Source organism: Patagioenas fasciata, chromosome 12, assembly GCF_037038585.1.
Source record: "Patagioenas fasciata isolate bPatFas1 chromosome 12, bPatFas1.hap1, whole genome shotgun sequence".
In the NCBI taxonomy this organism is placed as follows: Eukaryota; Metazoa; Chordata; class Aves; order Columbiformes; family Columbidae; genus Patagioenas; species Patagioenas fasciata.
Genome location: NC_092531.1, coordinates 26,146,933 through 26,173,878, shown reverse-complemented (window position 1 = coordinate 26,173,878; position 26,946 = coordinate 26,146,933). Strand labels below are relative to the sequence as shown.

At 43.7% G+C, this 26,946-nt stretch overlaps 1 protein-coding gene and 1 long non-coding RNA gene across 7 annotated transcripts in view; one reads left to right on the top strand and one right to left on the bottom strand.

Annotated features, from left to right (window-relative positions):
* Positions 1 to 26,946, top strand: part of LOC136106624 (uncharacterized) — an 87,928-nt gene that overhangs the window by 54,747 nt on the left and 6,235 nt on the right. For both annotated transcript variants that reach the window (XR_011741150.1, XR_011741149.1), the window contains exons 4-5: positions 658 to 730; positions 18,243 to 18,438. This is a non-coding gene — a long non-coding RNA (uncharacterized lncRNA). The remainder of the gene's footprint in view (positions 1 to 657; positions 731 to 18,242; positions 18,439 to 26,946) is intronic.
* Positions 23,036 to 26,946, bottom strand: part of UNC13C (unc-13 homolog C) — a 101,675-nt gene continuing 97,764 nt past the window's right edge. For all 5 annotated transcript variants that reach the window (XM_071814127.1, XM_071814128.1, XM_065847022.2 and 2 more), the window contains one exon: positions 23,036 to 24,393. In XM_071814127.1, the coding sequence (XP_071670228.1) occupies positions 24,108 to 24,393 (286 nt within the window). In that variant the 3' untranslated portion in view covers positions 23,036 to 24,107. The remainder of the gene's footprint in view (positions 24,394 to 26,946) is intronic.

The window sequence follows — 26,946 nt, the reverse complement described above, 5'->3', positions numbered from 1 at the left end:
CTTCAGGAAATTCAGCATTTACCTTGTGTTTGAAGAATTCTGAATTCAGGAGCACACGACTTGAGTTCTGCATCAACATTGTCTACTTTGTCTTGCTCAGGGTTGGCTTGCGTCTTATACAACTGAGGTGCTGTAGCAAGTACTTATCTTTCAGAATAGCACCGTACTTCAAACAAATAAGGATTAACAAGGGTTTAGAGACTTCGCTGAGATTCAAGACAAGGCAACACTTCTGGTCGCATTGCCAGGAGCCCAACAGGTGCCCTCTGGGAAGTTAAGATATCAAAAGTGCAACTCTCATTACTGCAGTTCTACTCTTCACAGAACAAGGCAGATCGATACCCAAGTTAGGAACCTGTACCTTTCTGTACGACATCAGCTTACTCCGTATTTCCTGCTGAAGCGGGACTCCAAATTGTTCATGTTCCTTCCAGAAACTTAAGTTTTACTGCTGAGCACACTGTGTTTCAGGAGTCGGCTTAGAAGATACATTGCGATTTTATTTTCTTTCTTATCTTCTTTTTCCATAGTTTCAAATCTGGATTCAGCTGTTAACCTGGGGGCAGCTGAAGTCAAGGAATTACTTCCACTTGGGCTATACGAAGTAAAGGCACCATGATTCTCATCTTTAATTTTAACTCTCTCTTTCTCTTTCAGGTTCAACTGCTTTTTGCATTGCTTGAAGAGTTGTCTTCAGCGATGGTGCTTCAAGAGCACTTTTTTCCCATAGGTGAGTCACTTTGCTCCACATTCTTGTAGGTCATCTTTTTTCTTCCTCACTTGGCAACTGAAGTATTTTTGCTGTCCAAGTATTCACCAGTACTGTCCACTGGCATTTTCTCCCCCTTCTTTTTCATTTTAGTGCCTGTAAGTAATCCTTCAGGTTCGTATTTCATTTTTAGCTCATCCAGCGCAACTCGCAAGTTCACATTCTCACTCTGACAAGCTTGCAAATGCCTCTCACTCGTGAAGAGTTTCCTTTCAACTTCCAGACCCTTTGGCTCTCAAACAGAGCTTTCATCCTCTGCAAAGACAGTTCATTTTTCAAGGTTTCAGTTTCCTTGTGTGAGCTGTCGAGTTTCATTTGCAGTAAATCTGAATAGCAACCATCTTCAGACTCTCCTCCTCCGGATTCTTCCGTGTTCTCATACAAAGTCTCAGATTTTTCCAGCTGCCTCACTTTCCTAGATCTTCCACCTCGCCATTCTTGTGTTCTAACATCAACTGTCAGCGTCCCAACTGCTCGAATTCTGCCTGAGATCCTTTAATCTGTAGTGTGTAGACATTTGCAGCTTCATTCTTTGCCATTGCTCTCTGGTGAATCTTTTACATGTTTTGTTTCCTGTTGAAATAGAAGATTTTAACAAATCCACTGATGCATATGTAGGTACGATCAAGATTCCTCTGTGCTCCTGTTTATTGCAGAGAAAAGCTTTCCTTCTGCCCTCTTTCTGCTCTGCGCTCCTCACCATTGTTGATAAACCCATGAACATGAGGTGAACTCTCGTGTTTGTACACGTTTTGTTGAAAGCTTTTTTTGCCTGGGGCTGATCTTTGCCCCTGGCCACCAGGCAGCTTTTCTCCTGGGACCTCTCGGCAGCTGCTGTAGTGCGTGGCAGCTTCTGCCTCGGCAGGGCCTAATGGCTCGCGTTAGACTTTCTGTTTTCTTCTGGCGATAAAATATATGGTGGTAGAAGCGCTATATATTCGCCTTTTCTTCTTTAGAGATGGAATGGAGGTGACAGATTGCCATTAGTCACATACGCTTGTAAACATTTCGACTGGAAGTAACCAGAGGAGTAGAGCAATTATTCCCACTAACTTTCTCCATGTTGTTCTTTGACGCTACAGGCAAGGCAGTAGGAAAGTGCTTTCACTCCTCATTTGAGCACAGGTGATGCAGTTTTGTGTTAGGACTCTCGTCGGGACCAATTTCCTTTGCAGTCAGTCTATATCTTTTATTTCTCATTTACTTTTAAGTGTGTTATGTAAAAAATTAATGTTTTTTCTGTGCTTCACATAGCATGAAATCTGCTTTGTTTCTACAACGTGTCCAGTTTTTGTGCCCTGCATTTACATGTATTAAAATGAATTTGGGTTGTCGTGTTCTGGACTTATCTTTCTGTTTCACGTAGTGTGTGTGGAATTTTCCCATGACAGAGTGACTGTTGTGAACTAAGATCTTCGGTAAGTGTTTTCGTGCTGAGGAACCAGATGGACGGGTACCCGTGTAGGATACTTCCTTGTTTAAAATTACATTTACTGGAGACCACTTCTTGTTAATTGAATTAGTGAAGTCAGTGAGATCTTGCTATTAAGAGTAATTTTAGCTTTTGCATAGTTTCACATTTTTATAACCATTTATTCTGAATTTAAGAGCAGTGTAACCATTCCTGGCTTCAGAGATCTAAATGTTGAAATGAATATTCGCGGCGACACAGCAAGTCTTTCTGGAGTTCACAGTGTTTCCAAAAACTCGGATCATTCCAGAGTCACAGGACGCCTGAGTATTCCCTGGAATGTAGCTGTGTTTCTCAGCTGTTCTTTAATAGAAAGTAGACAAGTACGCCAACTCCTTTCCTCAAACCAAACCGCAGCTCCTCTCTCCCCCGTTCTGACATTCCAAAAAGGCAGTATGGTGCTACTTAGTAGTTTGGCTGGTATTTATCCCCTGAACAGGACTTTGGAAAAAAGGCATGGGATGGAAACAGTTGCTTTTTTCTCTTTGCATTCTGTATAGTATGTTGTTCCGTCCTCCTCTCACACCTAACTTCTGTTTTATGTGTTCTCCTTGTATCTTACTCTTGGCAGAGGCTTTGACATCACATGTGCTTAAATAATGGCATTTGCCAAAAACAGGTGATTGCTTTCAGAACAGACCGACGAAGTGAAACAAAACTAAACCAGAAATATCTTTAATGAAACAGCTTTTCATGTAGAGGATAAGTTATGGTGACATCTTTGAAATGCTACTCAATATTGAGAGAACCTGGTCAGAACTCACCATGTAATAGGTTTTTAACTATTTTCTATGGAGGTACTCTATGAGACAGGGAATTATGGAGCAATGCAGTGCATTTACACAAATAGTTCTTGTTTTTAAGGGTGCTATTACAAGAAGGGTTATCATATTCCTCTGAGAAATCATTGTAATTGCCTAATGACTCTGACAGAGGTTTTCCACACAAGCTGCGTTTCTGCTGTTTCTGAATCGCACCCATGAGACTGAGGCGCTGGCACCGAACCCGGGGGTCGCCCCCAGGCAGCGCGGTGTCAGCCGGAGAGGCTCCGAGAGAAAAACAAGGCTCTTATCTTATGTGCTTTAAATTGTTCAGGCCTTGCAGGAAAGCTCAGGGTGTGGGTATGGTGGCTCCATAAAGGTCACCTAGAGGGATTGCAATGCAAATTATTTCTTAGAGGAATTTGCTTCAGTGCTTCAGTGTGAAAAAGAATTTGTATATCCACTGAAAGATAGTTCTGCAGAGTGAGTGGGAAACTGCATTTTACTACAGAATACCATGCAAAAACCTTGGGGGTGGTTTCAGCCAACCTTAATTTTATTTCTGATCAAGAGCTGCAATTTTAACGTTATTTGACATGCTGCTGTTTGGGAGCAGCCCATGCAGGCAGCTTACTCGAACGATGTATTCTTATTCTGCATGTTGATGTTTATTCTTCCGCTGGTTATTTTGGGATTCCTTAGAGCTAGAAGTAACATGAGAATTGGTGTTTCTTGGCATGTCAGAAACTTTGTGTCAGACTAAACCCAAAGTATAAATTAAGAAGAGATATTTAAATGGACATTCATATCCTTTGATTCCTAAGGCAAGCTGCTCAGGGTGAAGGCGACCGAAATGAGAAGGTCGTTTTGGATGAGAACAGTCTGTTTTGTTTCTGCATGCACTAGTAGTTATTTTTCATAGCTGCTGAAAGTCAAGTACCTTTGTGAAGCAGTTTACATAGGGGATTCTACTGAAATCAAACCTGCGGGGTAAATGGTAAGGGTTGTGAGCTCACAAGAGGTAAGTGAAACCCTGTCCTGCACATCCAGGTGCAGAGCAGGATGCATGAGCTTTGTTTTTAATGAGCAGCGTGTTGCAAGGCTTCCCCACGAATGGTGAGAACAGCTCAAGATGAACCTAAACCTGGGTGCAGGTCAGTCAGTTCTGCAATATAATTGCATTCCGGATGCGCCTCGCTGGAGCCCGGTGCGCCCTCACCGCCACCGGGCCTTTGATTATTGATCGGCTGGTGGGAAAAATCAAGTGACAGGCGATTACTTACTCATGGTGACGACCACAGAGGCGCCTGAATGGCCCAGAGGGTTTTTGAAACTTATTTTAGAGTTCGTAAGTGCCAAAAAATGGTGGGGTTTTTTTTGTTTTTTTAAATAAAAAAGCTGTGCTTTCTAATTCTAGAATGTAAACAATATAATATTGCAAGTTACGTCACAAGATCAGTATTATTTGATGTTATCCATATGTATTCTTCATATAAACCTTTCTGCGTTATCTGAGGGTTTTTTGTTCAGTGTTTTCTGCTTGTCTCCATACACTGAGCTTGTCCAAACGCATTGTATCATCATCAAGGGGCAGTGGGTTCAAACTGGAACACAGGAGATTCCACTTGAATTTGAGCAGAAACTTGTTGGGGGTGAGGGTGTCAGAGCCTGGCCCAGGCTGCCCAGGGAGGCTGTGGAGTCTCCTTCTCTGCAGACATTCAAACCCGCCTGGACCCCTTCCTGTGGAACCTCAGCTGGGTGTTCCTGCTCCATGGGGGATTGCACTGGATGAGCTTTCCAGGGCCCTCAACCCCTGACATCCTGGGGTTCTGTGAAATTATGAACTTGTCTGATGGGTTTCAAATATATTTGGATATAAAATAAAACAAGCATGAATTATAAATATAGAAGATAGATGTTTATATACTAGTCACATCATTTTACAGCCTTTATATCATATTGCTGTAGTTTTCTTTATCATAGATATCTATTTTGCCAATTCAATGTATTTTTTATTTTATAAGTAAGCTTAATTAGTCAACACGATTACAGGAGAACGGGTGATAGCCTGAAGTATGACCTTATGCTTAGTTTTGTTTCTGTTGTCTTCTAGCTTCCTTTTCCCAAAACTCGGACTTGTTAAAGTAACGCTCTCTAGAGGCAGAATTACTTTCTAACGCGCAGTTTATAAGTCAGCTATATTTTTACTGCTCTGAGCTAACAGAAAAGCGCGATTCCCCTAGAGGTTGTTCCAAACAACTTTGTAAGAAAACAGACAGAAATATTTCAGGAAACGGATTATCCCTGACAAATACACACAGCTGTGCAACAGAGCAACCTCCGCAGACCCCCTGCATGGCACTGGGATTTTTTTGGACTCTCTAATCTTCTTACTCTTACAGAATCCAGTTTTGTATTCCATTAGTATGCTTGTGTATATTCCGATAGAGTATAAAGATGCTGCATGACCTACTTACTGGGAATCTGGTTTTACATGCCATTAGTGGGTATGTATTTTCACAGTAATAGACTTTTAAAAACACTGTGCGACCCATTTATTCTGCTTCATCAGTAACTCCCTATAAATTGCGTCTCTCCGTGTGTGTATATATCATTTTTCATTGTTTGACAAAATATGAGAAAACCTTCCAATGCTGAACAAGAGTTCTGTGCTATTTGAACTGCTTAGACACTAATATGATACTTATTCTGCATAAAATAATTCATGACCCTTGAAGGCATTTGCAATAGAAGAGAATGTAGACAAACCAACTTGGACTTAGAGGAGGATTAATATTGCAATGGCATCTGACCTATTTTTTAAAGGAATGCTCCTTATGTTACTGATTTATGATTTTCTGTTGGACTCACACCTTACTTGATTTGGTTTTCTCTGAGATTGTACTCAGGATGTTGAATCAGAAGGAATTCTTAGAAATGCAGAAAGCAAAAGCATCTTTTTTTTTCCTTCCTTGGTGCAATTCCTGGCTGTTGTGAGGGAACACAGATTTGGTTTGTTTGGAACCTGCCATCTGTCCGTGTCGCTGCATCTGCTTTATTGTCCATGCCACCCCTGATTTTATAGGCTCCTGTCAAAATTCTCCCTCAGTCTTACAGACTGAGGAGGCCTTATTGATTCTAAAACAAAACTGTTTAATAGCTTTGCTCATCTTTGTCAGCCCTCTTTGTACGTTCTATTGTTCTGTTCTATTCTTTTTGAGGACAGGTAGACCAAAAATTGCTGGTGTTCAAGATGAGTCCACTATGAACTGCATAACAGTGTGGTCTCTCTGTCTTTTTTAATGCTGCCTTGTATTCAAATTACGTTTTTGACTGCCATGGACAGTAATCTGGAGGCTTCATGAAATTAACTGTTCCAACCGGAGATCAGTAACCCAAGTGAAGGAACTCTGAGTTGAGAGCTTATAAAATATACATTGGATCATGGAATGTTATTTAAATTTAGCCTGATCTTATCATGGAGGGTACTTTGGCAGATCTTAGTTCTTTTGCCCCCTTACATTTCAAAGATATATGATGTCTTATGGTATAGGACCACTCTTGGAGTGTACCCAGTGGATTTAGGTGATGTATTAAGAGATTCTCCTGCTTTCAGACATATCCCAGAGCGTTTTACATCCTGAGTTGGAAGCATATGTTAGTGGCTTTATAATATCGCTCTCTTTGTATTACCCACACTGGTGAGGAGACTGTATGAGGTAGGAGACTGGCAAACGTAAGGTTACCCCGTGGGGTTCTCACCCGCCCGGGAGCGGCTGTGTCCCCTAGAGCTGAGCAGCGCTCTGGTGCTGGGCTGGGCTGCTCTTCGTCCCGCCCTGCGTGCCGCGGACGGCCGCTGTTTCACAGCCGCGCCGCGAGCCAGGTGAGCCCCAGCGCTCACACGGGAGGCGAGACGGGTGCTCTAGCGCCAGGAGCAAACGGGCACAGCACGGGAGAGGACAGACTGACCCCGTTCAAAGGATTTATAAACTATCTGAACACGGGTACGAGAGGGTATTGTAGTCCTCTGGGAATATTAATATGTCATTGGTGTGAAGTTAATCCACTGAATTAATTGCGTTTAATTTGGGGTTTTTACATCATGCTTCTGAAGCAGAAGTGATTGCGTGGAGAAACTGCACAAAAGCACATGAGCAGATTGCTTTCTTGTACCTCATCAGCACATAAATGCTTCCCCTTCCATTGTATTATAGGAATTTATTTAGTTATTTAAACATTATACCTAGATTCATTAGTTGCAGTGTTGGAATTCTTAGAGTAGCAGGAAAAGCTGTTCTGTGAAGAGACTGGCACGGTAAGATCGGTGCCGTCGCTAATTCCTGACACGTAGTTAACGTGTTTGATCCGCACTTCACCACCACACCCTGGTAGGCGATTTCTGCTGCAGAAAACGGGATTACAGAATGTTCTAAAGCCACAAAAGGTATATAGATCTCAACATGGCTTATCAGAAAAACGGTCTGTTCAGCTGTGAGAAGAACCGTGTGTAGGTTTCGGCAGAACAGTGGGTCAGGATTTCAGTTCTTCACTTAGATCATGAATATTTGTGGATTTTCATTGGCTATTTTTAATGATTCACTGGGTCCAATTTGTACATGACATAACTCCATTTACTGTCATAAAAATTAGTTATGGCTTTCATAATGTAAATAAAGAAATATGTGCATTTTATTTAAAAATAACAGTTGATCTTTAAAGAATTTTCAGACAAAACTTTTTAAATTTGCATAAAGGAATAATTGAGAGTTTAATTCTTACCATTTACCATTTGTATTGGTGATTAAAGCAGCAAGTATCCAACTGGCTCCTGGGATTATACCTTGTGAGTAAGAGAAATAAAAATGAATTACATTATCCTGCCATAATTTGCAATTGTGGGAATAACCTGTTGCGTTGGCTGATCAAAATAAATTATTGTAGAGAGAGGAGACAACTGTCGAAAAAACTGCCACTGAAAGGAGGCTTAGAAATGAGTCAGATTGTGCAAGGCTCAAATGGAAGGCCAAACCAATGGTCCACTCACCCAGCTGTTCATGTTGCTTTCGCCGTTTTATGGGTTTCTTAGCAAATAATGAGAAGTAACGAGTCTTGCCCTGTTCTGTGTGCCCTTTCTGCACCTCCCCGTCGCATTGGTACTTGGTCAGTTTGCAAGATTGATCCTTCTCGAACAGTGGATCTATTGTATTAATATCGGTGCTGGAGTTATTAACTGTGTTTAACACACCAGAACGGTTTTTGGGGATGGACTGTCACTGCAGTTCTCGTTTCAATGTTTATTTTGTTTCTAATCTTGACTAAAGGTGAGTCTGTATATCTCTGCAGCACAAATCAATTAAAATTATGTAATATCAGATTATATCTATTATATTAAAGTTGTATAGGTTACAACCCTTTGCTTAACTTAATATTAGTTCAAGACTCCAGCATTTTGCGTTTTTAGTCAGTAAAGCCAATAGATCTTTTTCCTTAGAACAAATATGCCGTATAATCTAAAAGCTTCTTAGGTGCTTAGAATGTTAATGACAGTCCCTTGAAATTAATGCTTCGTTGCAGACAGAGTATTAAGCATTCATATTTATATAACTGTGATACTGTCTTTTCTGAAGGAAGAAGCTGACGTTAGAGATTTTGTCTGGAAAGAAGAATTCCTGTTAATCTCTTTTGAGCTGCATTCACCTTTGTTAATTTTTTCCTCTCTGATAATTAGTGAGAGGAAACTTGTGCAGACTGTCCCAGTAAATACTGCAGGCGCCGTTAGCAATAGGACACAGGAAAACGTTACATTGACATCTACAACTGGTGCAACTCAATAATTCGGCTTTGTTTTGTAGCTGAGATAAACTCATTCACTACTTTAATTCGTCTCATTGGGTCACATGAGCTCTTCATTTAAATAGCAAACCTTTGTTTACGTCACTTCCCGAGAATGTGGCCACGACGTTCCTCCGTTGGAGAGCAGTCGGCTGGAGAACTGCTGGGAATCTATGGCTGAGTCACCTGGCACTGGTTGAGATCAAGCTGCTGTACCCAGCAGTGACTGAAACCGGGCTCTTGAAGGGAGGAACGAGGGCGCTGCAGAAATTGGAACTGGTTTAAGGTGGCAGGTTTCAAGCAGAGCACGCTAGCACAGTTTTGTGAACAGGATCTGTCACTTCTACCAACAGCAGTGATGGCGTTTTGTATCTCATTTCGTTGTTTGCTCCAGGTAGAGAGTGGTGTAGAACGTCTGGAGAGCACCCTCCACGATCTCCCCGCCCGCGAGCGCGCTGGGGCAGCCTTGCTCTCCATCTGCCCCCGGCTTCTGTCAGATGGTCGGTTCAGTGAAACCCGTGTTGTTTTCTTCGGAAGAGCCTCAAACAGAAACGCGGCGAACACAACCAAGTGAAATGTTTAAGCGTACTACTGCTGTTCTAATACACTGTATTCCTAATTTTACTTCTGAGGATTTAGATTTTAATAATTCTGAGTCAAATCCAGAATATAAATTGAGTGGTGGTTTTGTTGTTGTTGTTTTGGGGTTTTTTTGTTTGTTTTTCTCGTTAATATCCTACCAGAAGACATGGGGTCACGTTTTGTTCGTATGGCTGAGCACTTTGAATCTGCAGCAGCTGCACAGGGACTGGGGCTTTCAGTCAACTGCTTGAGCGGTAGTGGAGATGATGTGTTCTACGGCAAAGTTAGGAAACAACTCACTCTAAGATCTAATGGCTGTTTTTTAATTTAAAATGGTTTCTCTGCAGACAACTGTGTTTTGTCCAGGAAGAGAACTTAACCTAGAAGTAACAGAAAACCTTGGGGTCATTTATTCAGCAGGAATTCTGTGTGTGATTCTAGCCTGTCTCTTCATTTGTCCTTTTTCCGTGTTATTTCTGGGTGTATTTCCACGGAAATATCAGATGACTGATAACTCTGGAAGCTCATGTAATATTCAGGTTAATGCCAAATGTTTATGTAAGTCCTGTGAGTGAAATTGGAAAAACACTTTGAAAAATATATATGAAGAGCTGTTGCATGCAAAAATTGTGAAAGCGTCCTCATTTTGCTCCTCATTGGTGAGTGGACGCTGGTGCTTCTGTGCTCTGTATAAATGTTTAGAGAGGTTGACTGTCATGTGTATCAAATTTGTAGAAAATCTAGCACAACAAAGCCTCAAACTTGACCTGTAGGTGCTGTTTCTGTGAATGGTGAATAACAGGGCGGTGGTGGGCGTCAGCAGATGGTGCTACGGCATGCAGGCTTCTCTTGGCCCGTGAGCATATGCTCAGCGCTGGGAGGACGCCGCGTTGCTGCTCGCCGCGGCTGTGTGTAGTGACACGGCTCTTGGAGAGGGCGTGTGGGAGCAGCAGGAGAATCTGCTCTGCCCAGGGTTCTGATTAAACTCAGTTCTTGAGGCAGAGCTGCTCTTTGAGCTCTGCACACGACTGTTGAGCTCATTGCTGAAGGAACAGATTACCTAGAGGCAATTTGGTAATTTTTGTTGCAAGCCTTGGACAGAGGTTCTGCGTAAATAGCACAAATTGCACTTAAATTAAACCCAGAATTGACATCGCTGGTTTCTCGTCCGTTAGGCTCTGACCTGCAAGGCTCCAGACACCTGCCATCGTTCGGAAGAGCAGTGTTGGGATGAATGATGATATTTCAGAGTATCATATACATTGTGTATGGTATTTCATTCAAATGATCCATTTGACAAACTCTGAATATGCCCGTGTTCTGGCAAGCAAATTTGATTTATGCGTTATCTCAGACATTGAGCAAGGAATTCATTAACTTTGGAGTTCTATAGGTAATGGATTTGGATATGGTTCACACATGAAATCTCCACACCTTTGTGTGTCTGCAGAGAAACAGGGCTTTTAAGAACACTCAGAACTCGTCTTTACGTTGGCTGTATCTGTGGCAGGTGTAGGCATTAAACCGAATAAATCGCCTCCTAAGGTTTGGTTTATCAGAAATATTTACCTTCCTTCTTCCCTCTGCGCTCTGGAACGGGCTTTGAAGAGGACTGGGGCTTAACAGGTTCCAGAATACTAAGACCACCTCATCTCTTTCTGTAGATAATTGTGGTGAATTTTGCAATTTTGTTTTTCATGTCTTTCCAGGAAGTACTTGAGTTCTGCACACATTTCATATTTTGAAACGCACATTGATTAGGTGAAGTGCTATATGTATAGGTGAAGTGCTATATGTATAGGTGAAGGGAAGCTCAAATGAAGACGTATTTTGGAGGAAAAAAAAAGGAGGAAAGCAAACTGCCTGTGGTATATATATGTATATATATGTGTATATATATATATATATATATATATATATATATATACACACTCTCAGGGTATATTGTGTACTGAAATAGAGTTATGTATCATCCTCTCTATATTTCAACTCTTGTTTATTTATATCAACAAATTTGGATGCTCTAAAACTTGTTTATTTTTATAAGAGCCAATCAGCATGCAGGAGAACTAAACCACACAACTGCATAATGGGAGTTGCAACTCTGGGAGCCGCATAATGAAGACAAATGGCTTGGTAAATCTTGTTATCAGATTATGTAAAAACAGCTTTTTATGACAGCAATGGCTTTGCTTTGCAGTTTGTAGAAACCTGTGTACCATGCATCTGATTAATTGTGAAAAATAAGACTGAAAGTGGGGGGGGAAGTGCTGTGTGTTCTGGGGCTCTTCCAAGCAGGTGCCGGAACCTGGTACTGAAAATCCTGTTCTGTGTGGACAGACCTCACATGGCAGTGGAAGCCTGCAGTTGTAGTGAGCCTAATCAAGAATGTTCTACTACTGCGATTTTGAGAACACGTAATGTAATCTCTGAGGCCAAATATTTGCCAGGATTGGTTGGCTCATAAATCAAATGATGAAAAGGCAAGGCAGACGGGCAGTCCTAAACTTCTGATCCCTCGGCTTCCCTGTGGGATCTAATTAGAAAGCAGATTTGTTGTTGATATCTTTGATAATAGGTGCCTGCCTGCAAATGAATCCAGCTTTCCTTTGTCTGGACTGGCAGTGCGAGGCTGGGGACTATTTCTACCAGAAGCCAGTTGGGGGGTTTTAGGTGTGGTGGTGGTGGTGGTGTTTGTCTGGTTTTGGTTTTTGGTGGTGTGTGTGTTTTCAGTGGGAAAACGCACAATAAAACTCAGCTTATATTTCTGTTGTTCTTGACACCTGATAATCACTGTAATGAAAACTCTCATAAGGCACAAGAGGGCTGATCTTGATGTGTTCCTGACCCACTGTTTAAACACGGAGAATCACAAATCTTGCAGGTGTCTTTTCTCTGGAGATTTTCCCATTGATGCAGTTCAAAACTCATTCTGAAAGCGCGTGTTCTCTTATCACAGCACGCTGAGTCTGTGGAGGGTAAAGGCTGTTTATTGTCACCGCGGCGAGTGACAAATTGTCTGTACAGTAAGTGACGGGAGCTGTTTCGTCAGTGCATAAAATAGAGTCCTGTATCAGAAAGCAAGGGGAAACTGAGTCAGACGGTGTGAGCGTGTCCTCCGTCCATCCTCAGACTGAACAGTGGGGCAGTTATACACCAATGAACGGCAGTGATAGCAGAATGCATTGTCGTGCAGCACCATAAAAAACAAATCCAAGCACTTCCTGTGAATGTTTTTCACTTACATGTCAGAAGATAGTTTGCTTTTTGCAGGGATTTTGTGTCTCAACACAAACCAATATTTTCTGGATATTATTTTTGTCTCTAGAACTGCAGCTAATCTCATCAGTGATGTCCAACTCCACCCTCTATGCGATGTCACCTTGTGCATAGCTGCACAGTGTTTCACTGCTGCAGGAGAAGTGTGACCTAATTTTCCAGCAATAGGACCTGGTTGAGGATAGGAGGGTAAGGTCGTGCCTGCACATTCACTTTAAGGCGCCTGATTAAACCCAGAAGCACTGTGCAACATTTCAGGGCTGCTCTGTAGTGATATGGGAGTGACTGATGGTGAAAGGCAAGGTGGGGCTGGATGGGCTCACAGTGCATGGGAGTGGCGTGTCACGAGTGGCGTGTCACGAGTGGCGTGTCGAAGGGAAGCACCGTGCTTGCTCTCATTTGCACAGCCCTTCCTCTCCTGGCTGGGAGCTCCGCAACAGCGTTCGCAGGGAAGAGTTTGTAGTGTGAGACTGATCTCAGGAGCCGGGCAGCAGTTGTGCGGTGACTGTGACGGTGTTCCCGGTGTGGTCGGGTCCTGCTCAGCATGGCTGCGCTCGGTAGATTACAGCTGCTAACAGGAGGACGGCACACGCAGCTGCTGATGAGACTGACAATCTGTATGGACTCATTTATAGTTTTTAAGTGTATGTAAAGTGCTTTTGTGCAGCTGAGGCAGAATCTAGAACCCTTGTGAAAACATGGGAATGCTGTGGCGATGCGATTGAAGGAAACTGATGCATGACCTAATGGCAGCTTGGCTACTGAGAGATGATGAACCATTTCTGTACTAAGCTAAAATCCAACCAAAGAGAACTTCATGGCTAGAGGCTGTAGTGGCTCATGTGTGGTTTAGGTGTTTTCTAAACAGCCTGGAAGTGTGTCTATTGCTGAATGTTTTGAAAGGGTCAGGGAAATTAAAACACGGTTTTCTATAGTAATGTTAAAGATAATGCCTATTTATTGAAGAAAAGAAATCACGCTACATTTAGACCATCTGTCATTTTGTATCTAATTTGAGGCAGAGATTTTTCTCCTGCCTCTGAAAGGTGCTCCTACTAATAACTGGAAATGTCAGTGGTTTTCCACCCCGACTAAGTGCAACACAAGTGACTCGGTGAACGTTATAGGATAGTAGAGATTCTTTTTTCTTTGAATTATACTATTAGAATCAGATACCATACTTAGCAAATATCTATTTCTATATGGATATGTGATATATATTAAAAATTATAAAAATAAGTAGAATTATTAAATGTCCATCAAGGCATTGGGGGCAGGGGTGGTGAATTTTTGGACTTTTTTCATGTGTTTCTTACAATTTGTTGTTATTTCTTCTTGGTTTCCTGAAATGTTTGCACTGATTCCCTTTTTATCAGTGCTTGCTTTTCTGGCTGTTTTTCAGTGTACGCGCGATGGTGGTCTCGATTTCCCGAGCCTGGCGGGCGGCCGGGAGCGGGTCCGGCTGTGCACTCCGATGGCTCCGGTTCCACGGGCGCCGGCGCCGCGGCCGCGCTGCTGGGAACGCTCGCCGGCGCTCTCGATCTGCCGGGCTGCGTGAGCGGCCCCGGGCGCGCGAGGGGACCCGCACCTTGTGGCCTTCGTCCTGCCGAGACGAGATCCGCGAGGTCTGCAGCCTGGCAGGAGCACTGGTCCGTGGGTTCCTGGCTCTCGGTCGTAGGCTTGTGAAGAGCCGATACAATATGTACACACATGTATTTTAGATTACTCACTTTCAAAGGAAGAATGCTTCTTTATGGAGATGGAGAGCTGCTGAAGGGGTATGCTTGAGCATGTTTTGAAACAGTATCCCAATTAATTATTCTGAACTATTGTTTAGAAAAAGTTGAGGTGTAGTCAAGACTTAACAGCTAACTATGTACTAAATACTTCAGAGTCTTTGGATATATTCAGTGAACGTGTTCTGTACAGTAGCCTTGCTGACAAACTTCAAATTCGGATTTCTTCCGTTCTTGGTCTTTTTTCTTTCTCAAGTACTTGGATTGACATTGACTTAAATTTTATTTCTTCTCCAAGCTTTCCATCTAAAAGAAGTGCACAAGGGCACTGTTATACCCACATCCTTCTTAAAATGGACTCGGTCCACTTTGTCTGTGTAGACTTACACGTTGTATTTCAAATATTTCGTGAGAAAAGCCAGACTAAAATAGGAGTTGTGTCAGTTTTTCAAGTGTAGAAGTTTCCTTCTTTGACAGTGTAAGTTAGAGGTAAGTTCAAGTTCAAATACACCTTTTCAAACGTGTGTTTTGTGCTGTGTGGCTCTTGCCAGCTGTCAGAATAACCTTGACAGAGTGTAGATATTGGCTTTTGCTTCTTTTCATGCATATTTATTCTGCTATCCTAGGACCATCCAATGGGAATTAATTACTTCAGCAATGATTGAAGAAATCTCATTTTTAATCTAAGCTATTTTCTGTGAAGTTGAATTCATAACATAAAAGCAGCTCCTGGCTAATAACTTAAACATGAAATATCTTTAATGAAAAAGAATTGCCTCGAATCCTCACTGTCCAGCAGGCACGCCTTTCTCTCCAGCAGTCATAGCAAATCTTTGCCATATAATGTTTAAAACCTCCTCTCCTTTAATTACTGGGTGAATTCAAGATTAATAATAGAAATTGTCTTGAATGAACTAAAGCAACATCTGTAACGGAGGCTGTGAGCCAGTCTACTACACATGGGCCTGCACATTACCTTCTCTGTGGACACATCTGCTTTTACACAAACGTGCTTGCACACCGTGCGTGACACAGCTCTTCCTGAGGAGGAAGTGTGACACAGCTCTTCCTGAGGAGGAAGTGTGACACACCTGACCCAGACGAACACCTGCTGTGTTCAGTGCGATGTGAATCAGGCTTCGTTTGCTGTCCGCGTTGTCTCACGCGCGTGGCGTGCGCTCAGCTCTCACTGGGCACGGTCCAACTCGTATTAAGGATTTTGTGGTGTCCTCCCATAATTTAGCTTTTTTTTAAAAAAAAACGTTATCGTATTGTCTGACTATAATTTTTCATAGTAGAAGATGCTGTACTGTTTTTACCACTGAGTTCAATAGCCAGTTGTAATTTCTATTCAAATAGTGCTTTGACAACAAACCTTTCATGAGCCTGGAGTGTAGGCAGAAAGAATGGGAAAAGCCTCTTGTAGCACTTCCCTATCATATATTAACCAAAGAAAAACCGAAAGTATATTTGGTACTTGATATAAATCCAACAAATTTTGTTCTTATTATGAGATCTCAAAATGTGTCTCTAACTTTATTCCTTCTGCTGGACCTCCAGCACAGTACAGGTTGAAGAGTTTTCTGTTTCTTTCCTATGGTTTGTCACAGTCACCTTGGTATATAGATATCTGCTAATTATCCTGTTTCAGCCAGTTGTCTAAATAATTTACTGTGTCAAAGCCTCGAAGGACTCACTGGCTGACAGGTCTGATTTAGAATAGCGCTGACTTTGTTGTGGAGAAAGGCCCTTTGCTTTCAGTTCTGCCCTTCTCCGTTTTATTGCGGCATACCTTGTTTTGGGTTTGGGGTGTCTTCTTTCCAGTGATATTTTATTTGATACTGTTATCCAGATGCAAAGTGCTATTGGAAATAATATCTTCCAAGATCTCCTCCTCTGTTCGGCAGGTTCTGTTTCCCAATGTGCTCGCTATGCTCTCTGCATAAAGGCAGATCTCATTCTCTAAGTATCCTAGTTAATTGCGTTTGCTAATAGAAACAGTGTACGAGGTGCTGAATTCTAAGGCTATGGTGTGTTTCAGGAAGCTGATTCTAGCCCTGGCATTCAGCCAGATGGGGCTCTTTTAGTCGGCACCAGCCTCCATAGCCAGCTTGGAGCATTAAATGTAGATTTAACTCCTCACAGTTTATTTAGCCAACCAGTCTAAATAACAGCACTTACCAAAATCGCAAGCTTTCATAAGCCCTTTTTAAACAGGAAAGAGATTCAATTAAGGCAATAAATGTTGTATCTAAGCTTTCTTGTCCTGCGGCAGTGAAGGGCAGGTACTCAGAGTCCAACACAAATGCAGTGAGCAAGTGTTAAATGTGAGCGGTATTGCTGGCTGCCACGTTCTGCTGCTGTGGAACTTCTCCCTGATCAGAAATGAAGTTCTCTGCAGAGAGGGAAGACGGCTGCAATTATATGGGCTGTTGAACATTCTAGAGCGTATTTGAGATGAGTTTGCTGCTGCTGCTGGCTCCAGCTCACTGCAGCGGCTCCTGCAGCTTCGTCCCTGATGTCCAGCTGGGTAGCGGAGAGTGAGGGATTTGACCTGATCCCATGGTGGCCGCTGTGCCGAGGAAGCTCAGTCTGGACATGAGTTCCTCACAAATTACACAGGAAAAGAGGAAAGCATCTTAAGGGCATATCGATTTAATATTGTCACCTAGCAAAGTAGCATGTTGCAACATTGATGCATCATTAGACACAAATTGCTGTTGTTTCTCAAGCTCCTCAAGAGAATATCCTGTCTACTTAATACTGTTGTGTCTCGGATATATCTTATCCAGGGAAATAACCTCTGCAGACTCTTTGGGTTGAACTTGCGTGCAACGGCCTTCAGGTTGGGAATATGGTTTTGATTTTTTTTGTACTGGAGGGTAACGAAACGCAGAACTTGTGTGTGCAGACTGAACTGGGCACCTCCGCGGAAATCACCGTCCCTGGAAGTGACTGCTGCACCAGACCAGGACGTGACGGGAGGGCGGACACGTCTGCCGCCGTGTGCGCCGCACCCCGGGCCCAGCCGCTGCCCCGTGGCCGAGCACGGGGAGCGCAGGCTGAGGCCGGGCTGCCCCGCACGTCCGCCTTTTCTTCCGCTCCAACTTTGCTGCTGAGTGTCCCTTCGTACCATCGGAAAATACAGTGGAGGTGACTATATAAAGAGATACACACGGACTGGTTATGTCACGAAGGAGATTATTTCCTGTCCTTATCTCTGTAAAACATCCCGATGCTCGTGCGGTTTCACCTGTTCAGTCTCCTCCGCCGCCGCCCCTGCGCGACTCCTCTCCCTTCCTCAGCAGCTGCCTCCGTGTCTTCCAGGGTCTTCCCTTCGGTCTCAAGAGCAACGCTCACAGCTGTTAGCTCAGAGCACCCGTACCGTGTCACTTCAGTTGTCCAAGCAAGGCAAGCTCATGGTTTGCGTTTCCGTTTATTTTTTTAATATATATTTCAAATATTAACATTTTGGTCACTTAAGAATTTTAAAACATAACAGTGCAGCTATTCCGTGTATCCAGTTTACTTGTGCTCAGTGCTTTTTATGTGTGACTGCTGCGTAATGCGTATGAACGCTGGTTTTTACAGATGAAGCGCTGCCGTGCGCTGTAAATGGAAATCCAGCTGGCAGAATTGAGCACGTGCAGCGCTTTCTGCACTCAGAGAAACCCAGGAGGCCGTTATCTGGAGGGGGAGCATGTTCAGTGCGCTGCCGTTTTCCATTAGTGTTCCACTGCTCAGTGCATATTCTGGCAGATCCTTTTCATTTTCTGATTCTGCTGGTCGGTAATTGACGTTTGTTTTCTCAGTGTCACGACCTGAGCCCTGGAGGCATAACTCACATTGCAGTCAAGAGCCATCACTCAGCAACAGAACAACTCCCTGCCCAAGCGGGTGAGCGTGGCTGAACGGACCGCGTGGGGCGGCCTGTTCGCAGGAACAGGGTGTAACAGAACAGGCGACCGTCGGGAGCTGCGCTGAACCCGCAGCGGAACTGGCAGCCAGGTAAGGGAGACAGGGATCTCTGTTGCCCGAGCATGCTCCGTCGCAGCTCCAGTGAACTCGGCTTGTTTGCCAGTGTGAGTGTGTTTTCTCCGTGGTGTGTTTAGTCCAAACCCAGTCTAGGCGTAGCTTACAGACCAGAGCTGTGAACCGCTCAGAGGGCCGGTTCTACGGCCCGTAGCGCTCCCTGGGTTGTGCTCTTTGCTGGAACTCCTGGTACTGCTCCGAAAAAGTAGAAAAATAGGCGTTAACCTTTGTGAGACCCCAGGTCAGTGCAGCCTGGCACTGTACTATAGTTACTACTATACCCGCAGTGCTGTAATAGAAGTAAGTTACAGAAAAAGAGTAAAAAGCAGACTCCTCTCTCTTCCTTGGATTACCTTTTCAGATTATCATGTATTTTTTTAGTTGTAAATTAATCTATGACATTTTCATGGCTTTCACTACAAACTATACCGTATGCCCACTTGTTATTTCGTATTCTGTAGTGATTGGTTTATTTAGCTAAATTCGCAGGGAAGGGTTTTCAGCTTTAATTGCTGCAGTCTTTGAAATTGAACGTGAATTATTCCAGAACGGCCACAGGCCGTGAGTCGTGTAGGAGCAGCCTAGGTAAGCTCATGAATTATTCCAGAATGGTCACAGCTCATGAGTCCTTTAGGAGCAGCCTCGGTAAGCTCCTTTTCAGCTACAGAATGTGTTTGAAAAATACCTTTTTGTTCATTTTCTTCTTGATTGAGTTTGTCTTCAAATTAGGTTTTGTAGATTCATCATTTACAGATCGACTTGGAATCTGCAGAGTGTGTTTATTCACAGTAGCACAGAAAGGAGCAGTGGATATTCTCCAGATATGTGCTTTAATTCTTCTTTATTCCAAAAAATACTGCTAGTGACACCTTTTTATAAATCCATGTTCTGCTCATTAGTCACAGTCTCATGTTTGTATCCTATCTCTTGATTCTCATTTACAAAACAATTTAAATTTATTTTCTGAAAAATTCATTTATAGGAATTTTGATTGTACAAGTCAATCAGGTAAATGTGATGCCAAAGGGCCAGCACAATGATATGAAAATACCACCAAAATAAGCGTGTAACAACGGAATCCTTTCCGACATTGCCCAGTTGTATGCTGGAAATAACACGAATCCATTTGCCTCCAGTTGGTGCCTGCTAGCTGCATTTAATTTAATACCATAATTTAATGGTTCCACGTATTTGTTCAGCTCTTTCCTTTAGTTTTCAAGGGATTTGTAAGAAACGGGTACTTAATTCAGATTAATGCAGTAATGCTAAATTATTCTTCTGTTTTCAGTCTTTGTCCACAAACTTGATTTATACAGTCGTTAGCATGAGAATATCAATGAAAACTACTAAAATAGATTAAACAGTGAATATTTTATCATTTCTCTTCTGTAAGCTTCTCAAGCAATTCTGTTGACAATCTGTTGGAGTTAAAGATGCTCTCTCCCATTTGACTAGTTGGCATGTTTTCCACACCAGCTGACGGGACGGCTTCCCATACGGAGCTGTCCTGTATGTACGGTCTATATGTGGCCCAGAGACTCTTGTTGGTGTTGACTCCAAAAGTTCGAGTCAGATTTTTCTTGCTCAGGGAAACTGTGACTTTTTCTTGGTTTAAAAATATTGGATTATTATCCACCAAAATCTGCAGGTTCAGATATCAGGATTTTCTTCTCCTGTTGTGCACATTTGATATAGAACATTTTTTTTCTCAATTTCCATAAGAGAGAAGAACTTAGACATAAGTCTTTCTTTTCTACACATGAATGCGATAACTTTCCAGCTGATTGCCCCTTGCAGATCGTCACGCGTTAACCACAGAGCGCAGGAGGCGCAGGACAAGGGGCTCTACAAGCAAATCCTGCGCAGTCCCTTTCTAACCATGAAATAGTGTTAGAAATCAGATGTAACATTTAGAGCTGCTTTTGGACAGCTATGAATTAATGGAGACCTTAAAATCAAAATAATTATTATATTCCTGAGTAACATTAACTATAATGATTAAATCCATAAGCTCAGCCATAGTCTAATTTTTTTACATCTTGTTTTCATAATGAAAGATCTTCATGCAGGGACCTTGTACAGATTTTTGTAATTATCACTATTAAAAGCCCATGATGCTGATTTTGTTAGGGGGTCACTCAACCTCAGGTTGGCTGTAGAGCCATGGAAGCGACTGTTGGTAAGAACTGTTTGCCACATGTCACAGCCATGGGTGAGCTATTGGTTAGCATTAGTCTGTCACCCTATCCGAAGGTGCGAAACCCAAAGGTCCATCTGATTTTGCTGTTCCCTGGTACCAGCCTGTTCTCATCGGCCCAGCGGTGAGCGGGAGGGGACAGAGGGGCGCCAGAGGTCCCTTCCAGCCCACGTCACTCTGGGGTCCTGGGGAGGCATTTGGCCCCTTCCTCCTGCTTCTTGGATAAACCTGTACCCGTGATGCAAACCGTGTCGACACGCTGACCTCTGTTCATGAGAACGCGCACGGCACTCGGAGGAGGAGTTTAACTCCCTCTGATGTGTAATTCTGATTAAGCTCATCTTCTAATGAGTTTCACAGTTCCATTCAGCCTGTGAACTGGAAAGCCATGTCCTGAATGGTTACAGTAACTCAAACTGAATTGCTCGGCTTGACTTAAATGACTGAAGAGCAGCTGTTGGACAAAGCTCCGCCGACTTCACTGAGAACAGGTTTGTCTGCCTACGTGTCTGTTCTGGAGGTCACCGTGGCAGCAAAATACAGCAGCAGCTCACCCACCTTCTCCTTTAAACATGAGGTTTATAATGGCCAGCCATTCCTCATGGGAATAAGTTGTGCAAATGACTTCTTTACTTACAGGTGAACAAATACAATGACTTACAAAACTTCTTGGAATTAACTCTCCTTTGAAGTGTGGAATACTTCTGTTAACTCGTAAGTCAAAATAGTTGTTTTTTTCATTGGAATATTTACTTCCCTAACATAACAGCTTTTGAAAGAGCACGGAAATCTTTAACATACCAATCATGTTTACTACATGATATGTTTGTGTTTTACCGCTGGTGCCGCACCATTGTGTTCTGATTCATAACAATGTAAACATATTTTCCTCTCATTTTCCACATGAAGAACTTTGATCTAGAAAACACATATTTCTCTGTTAAAAATGGTGACGCAGGAAAGCGCGCTGTTTAAAGCTGCAGGTTACAGGGGTCTGCTTCACCGGGGCGCCCGGCCGCGGCTGCGACAGAGCGGGGCCTGCCCCCCGGCGCGGTCCGGCGCTGCTGCTGTGCGGTGAGGCTCCAGAATGAATAGTTCAGCGTGCGGCGACTGCGCCCCAAAGCGAGCGCTGTTTTACAGCAGAATGAACCCCCCGCCTTTCCGCTTTAATTCACAGAGCCAGAAATGATTTATTGTGGAATTCTCTTCGCATTTTATCCGCAGTAATGTTCTGTATGGCAGGAACCACCTCATCTCTGGATTACTCCCCTTTTTCATTTTAGACTGAGTCTGTTGGGTTTCTTACATTACGTCTCGTTAGCTGCTGCTAGGTGATGTGTTTGAAGGATCACCCGCCGTAGCTACCCCAGGCTACACCGTGCCGACATGCAGTTAGGAAGAGAGATGTCTGTACGAACAGGAACCGCTCGGGAGGCTGCATCGTACAGCCGGAAAAAATCTGTGATTTTCCCAATTTACTGGAGCTACATCTGGATTTGATTTTAAGTGTACCCCAACATGCAGAATGTATTTGAAACACTGAAGGTTTGGTTTAGTTTCAAGGCTGATTTTGGGTCTTTAGATTCTTGGGAGAGTTTTGAAAATACTCACAATTACACAAAACCTGTGTTTAGCAGGTATTACTAAAGGTGCATTCTTTTTGTCACTTCATGTCTACATTAATGAATGACGTTCTGAAATGTGACATTATCAGGGACGGCTTTCCGAAGCGATGAGCGAACGCGTCCCCAGCGGAACGGCCCTGTGCTGTGAGCTGTTCTGCAGCGCAGAGCCGCCAGCAGGACGCTCGCCAGTAAGGTGCCTTGGTCTGATTCTCCCTGCTGTGATCTAGTGGTGTTTTCAGCTCTCCAAGGCTGTGCAGATCTTCTCTAAACCCACTTCTGGCAAATCCACTTTCTACTTCTATTCAAGGAAGAGAACTGAGAGTGTTGAAAGACGTCCTTAAAGTCCCATGTAAATGTCTCACAGAGGGTACCCTGGCGAGAACCGGTTTGCCTGTGTGGAGTCCTGTCCGACATCAACACGCCACCTATGTCCCCTCCATCCCTCTTATTTCGTTTTTCCCTAAGCCAAGATCAAAACTCCAACCTGTGTTATTAGAAACACTTTTAATCAAAACCGATGACAAATATGTGTATTATTGCGGAACACTGTATTATGTATATGTGCATTCCTCATCACAGTTTTTTAGGAGGCTGACGTATCAGCTGTAACACTTAGGAAAGAGCCAGATGTTAGACACTGGAAATCATCCTTTGATATATGATAAAGCTGTATTGTAAACCCGCTTCATGGACTTCACATGCATGTAAAACCTATAGGTACATAAATAACATCAAATAACAAAACTAGAAAGCAGTTTCTTCATACTTTATTTTACAATTTCTCACTGAATGTATTTACAGAACACGGAGTTTGCTTTAGTGCAATACATAGTAATGTTGCATAAGTACAAACGGTTAACTTTTCTAAAAAAAATAAAGAAATAAAGCACTTAACTGATGTCACAGCTAAGTATGTAAAGCAACGTTACTACCTCTGAGTGAAGACGCCAGCAGCATCTCCCCTCTTCATAAACAGCCCCTGGAAACAAACCGCAAGCGGCACTACCTGTCCAGACCACGGCCCCGGTACAGCCCCGACCCTTCGAAACGGCTGGAAAGCGCTCGTGCTGCACGGCGTAGCCGCCTCTTCCTACACATACCGACTCTTTAATGCAAATATGTATTACCTTGGCAGTTTTGAGAACAAAGTTATCTCGAGATATCAAACATCGGTAACAAACTGATAAGCACAGCTTCTTGAGAACTTTAACAGCATTTCTTCACAGTGATAGTTATGAAAGGTTGGAAAAAGATTAGCATAAAATATTCCCATCCTTTTTCAGTTTTTATGCAAAAATCATTACTTTATATTGGTAATTATAAAATTACAAACACTTTCTATAAGTAACTGCATCTGTAGTAATGATAGAAAAAGTTATCAGCAAGACACCTAAATGAGGCTTGCATAAATGACAGTTTGAAGAAAACTAGGTACGTATTTCTAGTTTCATTTAGAATAAGCAGCACGGTAGTTTAACAGAGACAACCTACTAATTAATTTAAAAAAGCTAATGATTTATTAATAACCGTTAAAAAAATAAAGGAATTGTGATGAGGTGAAATCAACATTTAAAAAGATATGATGAAACATACTCTTAATCTTAGTTTTGGCACTTCATTGGGACAATTACTTTACCAAAGACCAAAATATGTATAAAAGATGTACAGCTCCTTGACATACCTTGCAAATATAGTACAGAAGTACTGGCAAACACTGAAAACATGGTTAAACATTCCCACGGATTTGCACATGCATGCACTACTCGGACGAGAGCACTGGATCGATGTTCCTGGCAGCGACAATCTTGCATCGCTTGGGGACTTTAGGCCGTTTCTTCAGCAGATCTCGTTTCTGATTTAAGTCTTACAAACTCTTTAGCAACCTCATCATTGTTCCTCTGAGACAGTATTCTGAGGATGGTCAGCCCGGTTTCATCCACAGCGATGTTCCTCAGCAGGGGGTACCAGGAGGCACAGCTGCCCCTCTCGGCCAGGCTCTGCAGCTGGATCACGGTCACCCCGACCACGCGGTCCTCCCGCGCGAAGCAGTAATCCTTCACCGACAGCTGCAGCTCGTAGGCGCCGGGCTTCTCCTCACTGCTCAAGATGCTGTGCGGATTGAAAATGTGAATTTGGAACAAGCAGTTCAGTTTAATTCCCCTGAGGAATGAACTTCCTCTAGAAGTCTTGTCAAAATTAAAGTAATAGTTTAGTTTTTGCAGATCCGTTTTGTTGCAACAGAATATAACCTAGTTTCAAACAGTCAACTGTTCAGATGGTGATGTAGCTACTGGTGATGTAGCCTCTGTTTCCCACTGTCCTGAACAGAAACGGGTAGTTCACCGTTCCTCAATGGCTGAAACAAACACTCTACCCTTTCCTGGAAGGCACCTCGAATGGTCCCCTGTGGTAGCAGTTACCACAGCTACAATAACCACACCTTTACATGGACCGCAGCACAAAGGCGGTCAGCAGAGGCTCAAAGCGCTGTGGTTATCCACAGCTGCAATAACCACACCTTTACATGGACCGCAGCACAAAGGCGGTCAGCAGAGGCTCAAAGCGCTGTGGTTATCCACAGCTGCAATAACCACACCTTTACATGGACCGCAGCACAAAGGCGGTCAGCAGAGGCTCAAAGCGCTGTGGTTATCCACAGCTACAATAACCACACCTTTACATGGACCGCAGCACAAAGGCGGTCAGCAGAGGCTCAAAGCGCTCTGGTTATCCACAGCTGCAATAACCACACCTTTACATGGACCGCAACACAAAGGCGGTCAGCAGAGGCTCAAAGCGCTCTGGTTATCCACAGCTGCAATAACCACACCTTTACATGGACCGCAGCACAAAGGCGGTCAGCAGAGGCTCAAAGCGCTGTGGTTATCCACAGCTGCAATAACCACACCTTTACATGGACCGCAGCACAAAGGCGGTCAGCAGAGGCTCAAAGCGCTGTGGTTATCCACAGCTGCAATAACCACACCTTTACATGGACCGCAGCACAAAGGCGGTCAGCAGAGGCTCAAAGCACTGTGGTTATCCACAGCTACAATAACCACACCTTTACATGGACCGCAGCACAAAGGCGGTCAGCAGAGGCTCAAAGCGCTCTGGTTATCCACAGCTGCAATAACCACACCTTTACATGGACCGCAGCACAAAGGCGGTCAGCAGAGGCTCAAAGTGCTGTGGTTATCCCCAGCTACAATAACCACACCTTTACATGGACCGCAGTACAAAGGCGGTCAGCAGAGGCTCAAAGCGCTGTGGTTATCCCCAGCTACAATAACCACACCTTTACATGGACCGCAGCACAAAGGCGGTCAGCAGAGGCTCAAAGCGCTGTGATTATCCACAGCTGCAATAACCACACCTTTACATGGACCGCAGCACAAAGGCGGTCAGCAGAGGCTCAAAGCGCTGTGGTTATCCACAGCTGCAATAACCACACCTTTACATGGACCGCAGCACAAAGGCGGTCAGCAGAGGCTCAAAGCGCTGTGGTTATCCACAGCTACAATAACCACACCTTTACATGGACCGCAGCACAAAGGCGGTCAGCAGAGGCTCAAAGCGCTCTGGTTATCCACAGCTGCAATAACCACACCTTTACATGGACCGCAGCACAAAGGCGGTCAGCAGAGGCTCAAAGCGCTGTGGTTATCCACAGCTACAATAACCACACCTTTACATGGACCGCAGCACAAAGGCGGTCAGCAGAGGCTCAAAGCGCTGTGGTTATCCACAGCTGCAATAACCACACCTTTACATGGACCGCAGCACAAAGGCGGTCAGCAGAGGCTCAAAGCACTGTGGTTATCCACAGCTGCAATAACCACACCTTTACATGGACCGCAGCACAAAGGCGGTCAGCAGAGGCTCAAAGCGCTGTGGTTATCCACAGCTGCAATAACCACACCTTTACATGGACCGCAGCACAAAGGCGGTCAGCAGAGGCTCAAAGCGCTGTGGTTATCCACAGCTACAATAACCACACCTTTACATGGACCGCAGCACAAAGGCGGTCAGCAGAGGCTCAAAGCGCTCTGGTTATCCACAGCTGCAATAACCACACCTTTACATGGACCGCAGCACAAAGGCGGTCAGCAGAGGCTCAAAGCGCTGTGGTTATCCACAGCTACAATAACCACACCTTTACATGGACCGCAGCACAAAGGCGGTCAGCAGAGGCTCAAAGCGCTGTGGTTATCCACAGCTGCAATAACCACACCTTTACATGGACCGCAGCACAAAGGCGGTCAGCAGAGGCTCAAAGCGCTGTGGTTATCCACAGCTGCAATAACCACACCTTTACATGGACCGCAGCACAAAGGCGGTCAGCAGAGGCTCAAAGCGCTGTGGTTATCCACAGCTGCAATAACCACACCTTTACATGGACCGCAGCACAAAGGCGGTCAGCAGAGGCTCAAAGCGCTGTGGTTATCCACAGCTGCAATAACCACACCTTTACATGGACCGCAGCACAAAGCTTCACCTCAGCAGAGGTTCTGATCTCCCGGTTAGCTGAATAATCCTTGCTGTCTTAAGGATTAATAATAATTCTATTAACACGTGTACAACCCTTTACATATTTAGATAGCTCAACAGCCATAAAAGCCCAGATATCTAGCAGTAAAAATTAAGGCTTCAGTCCAGATA